Source organism: Tarenaya hassleriana, unplaced genomic scaffold (genome assembly GCF_000463585.1).
Source record: "Tarenaya hassleriana unplaced genomic scaffold, ASM46358v1 Cleome3, whole genome shotgun sequence".
Taxonomy (NCBI): domain Eukaryota; kingdom Viridiplantae; phylum Streptophyta; class Magnoliopsida; order Brassicales; family Cleomaceae; genus Tarenaya; species Tarenaya hassleriana.
The window spans coordinates 5,840,688-5,843,985 of NW_010966177.1; the positions used below are offsets into that span (position 1 = coordinate 5,840,688).

The 3,298-nt window shown below is 31.7% G+C and overlaps 2 protein-coding genes across 3 annotated transcripts in view; one reads left to right on the forward strand and one right to left on the reverse strand.

Moving 5' to 3' along the window:
* The window catches only part of LOC104819615, a 1,285-nt gene extending 663 nt beyond the window's left edge, over nt 1–622 (forward strand). Inside the window, exon 2 of one of the 2 annotated variants that reach the window (XM_010549761.1) lies at nt 127–622. In XM_010549761.1, coding sequence (XP_010548063.1) covers nt 127–454 — 328 coding nt within the window. In that variant the 3' untranslated portion in view covers nt 455–622. The remainder of the gene's footprint in view (nt 1–126) is intronic. The other variant, XM_010549760.2, reaches the window with a different exon arrangement.
* Nucleotides 623–2,694: 2,072 nt separating this feature from the next.
* LOC104819616 (bifunctional dihydrofolate reductase-thymidylate synthase 1) overlaps nt 2,695–3,298 on the reverse strand; it is a 3,472-nt gene continuing 2,868 nt past the window's right edge. The window contains exons 10-11 of the mRNA XM_010549762.1: nt 3,125–3,231; nt 2,695–3,024 (exon numbers count right to left, since the gene is read on the reverse strand). Of these exons, the coding sequence (XP_010548064.1) occupies nt 2,914–3,024; nt 3,125–3,231 (218 nt within the window). The 3' untranslated portion in view covers nt 2,695–2,913. The remainder of the gene's footprint in view (nt 3,025–3,124; nt 3,232–3,298) is intronic.

Consider the following 3,298-nt stretch of genomic DNA (forward strand, 5'->3'; position numbering starts at 1 on the left):
GTTACCGATACCCATTTCCCTCGTTGCGGCCACCACGACTTGGTAAGTTGTCCGAGGATCTGACGCCATTGTCACATTGCCATTAGGACCAGTCACCATGGTTGGAACCAAAACCCGAAAGAAGTTGAAGAGCGAGAACAGATCTGAAATCGGACGGTACAAGATCGAGGAGAGGGGATCAGTGGAAGAGAAAAGGGTCCGTTTCGACGAGCGGATCTGCAGGAGAAGTCTGTCGGAGAAATCTTCTGAAGCGGTGAAGCCGGAGAAATATGGCGGGAAACTGAAGAGGTACGAATCGGACAAGTGTCTGAGGATCTGTGGTTCCGACAAGAAGCTGGTGAAGTTTCCGTACCAAGAAGATGTTATGAGCAGTGAAGAGTTCAGGAACAAGATCGAGGCTTTCATCGCGAGGCAAAAGAGATTTCAGAAGCATGAAGAACACTTTGTGATTTAGTGTCACTTCATCAGTGAAAACCTTTTTTTTTTTTTTTTGCCATTTGATTTTTCTGTTTTAAGAACATTACTGTCTTACCCTTTGAAACCCTTTAAAAGGGTTTTTATGTAAATTGCCAAATCAATACAGCCAATGGGAAGTTTCCATACATGCATGGAAGATTACATATATTGTGAATAGAATATTTATAATGACTGGGAACAAATCTTTTCTTTTCTTTTGGGTCTTTTCTTTTCCTTTTTCTTTGTTGGTCCGCGAAGGGTTAATTGATATTTAAATTTGAATTTAAATTTATTGATATAAACAGTCTTGATGATATATATATATATATATATATATATATATATGATATTATGAGTTTTGGATGAGAGAGTGATATTAGGGGCATCATATGGAGAATGGAATTTGTACTATATATATCTCCATTGATTTTGTTCTTACCACCACGAATCTTTAAACTGTAAAAGTTATATTATATAGATAACCATATTAGCATATAAAAAGTGTATGTATATATATAATGCTTTTAGGTAAAAAAGTGATTGAATGTTATGAAAAGAAAATAATACTTTTCTCTCATAAGAGACTATTTCCCTTTATACTCAAAACCTAAGTTTTATTCATCTCTCTATGAAAGAAAACATATATACATACATAAAATTAACTAACATAGTTAAAATTCCTAATTACTATGCAGGATTAGGATTAGGCCTCAGTAATGTTAGAGAATAATATAAATTCTTCATATTTTCTACAACATTTTAGATTTAAATTTTTTATATATCTTATAAATTCCATATATATGTATATAATATATATAACTTTTGTTAAGTGGTCATGATATTTTTTTTATTACTCTGGTATAATCATTAATTTTAATCAAAGCAAATCATAAGATGCCATATTTAAATTCTCTCTATATATATATGGCAAAAATTACCAATATCAAATTATTGATATAGATCTCAAATAACAATTATAATTAGGATTAGTGTTAAAGATAAAAAAGAGTTGTAGATATATATATATATATGTGTGTGTGTGTGTATATGTACACGCAGAGATATGTAACTAGGAGACATGGATTTGGAAAGGGGTGATGAGGTTAGATATGGTTCGCCACTAATATGCCAATGGAACAATAAGGAATATGAAAACGCGTGGAGAGTGTCATGCACCTCTCGAACAAATTTAAATTTATCGAGTTATATAATATTTCCATGTGCCTTTAGTGTGTGTGTGTATACATATATATTAATTATCATGGTAATTGTATGATACACACACATATATGTATGTATGTATGTATGTATTTATATAAATTCGAGAATTGACATAAATTATAAAAAAAAAATACTATGTAAGATTCCAAAGCTCGCTCTCATCTGAAGGCCTAAATACTATATCGATCGTTCATCATAAATATGTAGTTACTTTTTTTATAGATGTATAAATTAATATGAAAAGATGTGAAAATAAACTAGGCAGCAAATTTTTTTAGATGTTTATTAATTACCTCCAAAATAACATAAACGACAATATATGAAGGCAGAATCTAATCCCTCAACAAGTCTTTGTCCATTTAGCATCTGTTTTACTCTTTATACAAAGACACGTCAGCAAGAATCTTTCTTTCATCATCTATTATTAAACGGAATCTAAAGAAGAATCTTGAGATATTTGTTAGGAAAGAATCATACCATTCTAACATGCTTAGATAATTTGGTCGGTCGAATACATCTCCACATTAAAAAAAAATATATAAAAAAAAAATCACATTTAAATTATCATTTTGAATATAGCCTATAAGCATGCCACCAATCACATTTTGTTAAGTGTACACAGATTTGTTCCTCTTTCAAAATGAAATTTCAATAAATATAAAATCAAATCCAACAATAAATTTTAAAATGTGTAAAACCCTACATCACCTTACAACGAACCACCAAATCAAAGTCCATGTGGAAAAACAACTAAAAGATTTAATCAAAATCTACGTGGAATCAAAGTTCACCCCGTTGAACACTTAGATAATTTTTATTTTGAGTTTTTCGTTTTAGTTTTAGACTTGGTTTTTAACTTTTGGTTTTTATAGTATTTGTAAATTCAAAAAACAAAACTTTTGATTTTTATAATTATTTCACTAAAATAGTTTTCAAATTTACAAAATCTCAATTGTTTTCTCTAAATTTTAAAAATTTCGACAGCCTCTTCCATTCAACCCCAATATCAACACCACAAACTCAATGACTATCAGAATTCATTCAACTAATCACTGTATCCATCTTCACTTTACATATAATCCCAAAACCACCCAAAAAAAAAAAAAAAGCTTGAAAATTTTGAATGATCTTGGTTCATGGAAGTTACCTTCAATATGGGCAATGGCCATTTCCAAGAATCCTACAGGTTTCTTTCCGTTTCCTTTTGTTGCAGGTAGTAGTACCAGTAACAGAGAACTAAACCGCCATTTTCATTTCTATCTTCTTGTGAGGATCATAGCCGATGAGCTCGAAATCACCCGAGACGAAAGAATCTATGCCCTTTTTCTCCGGGTTTATCTTCAAAATCTGCAGAAGTGAAAAAAGAGGGAATCTTTTTCAAGAAACTATGTTCTGTTCATGATCATTGCCAAGTGATATAAAGGCTATGTATGTATATATAACTGACAGGAAAAGGTTTAGGTGGGTTCTGAAGTTGCTCCTGTAGAGGCCGGACGTGAGTTCGGTAAACATGAGCATCCCCGATAACGTGGATGAAATCACCAGGAACAAGATCTGCAGAAACGTTATATACTTTTAACCGTTACTAATCTATGCTCCAAAATCTCGCTTTTAAGCAGGA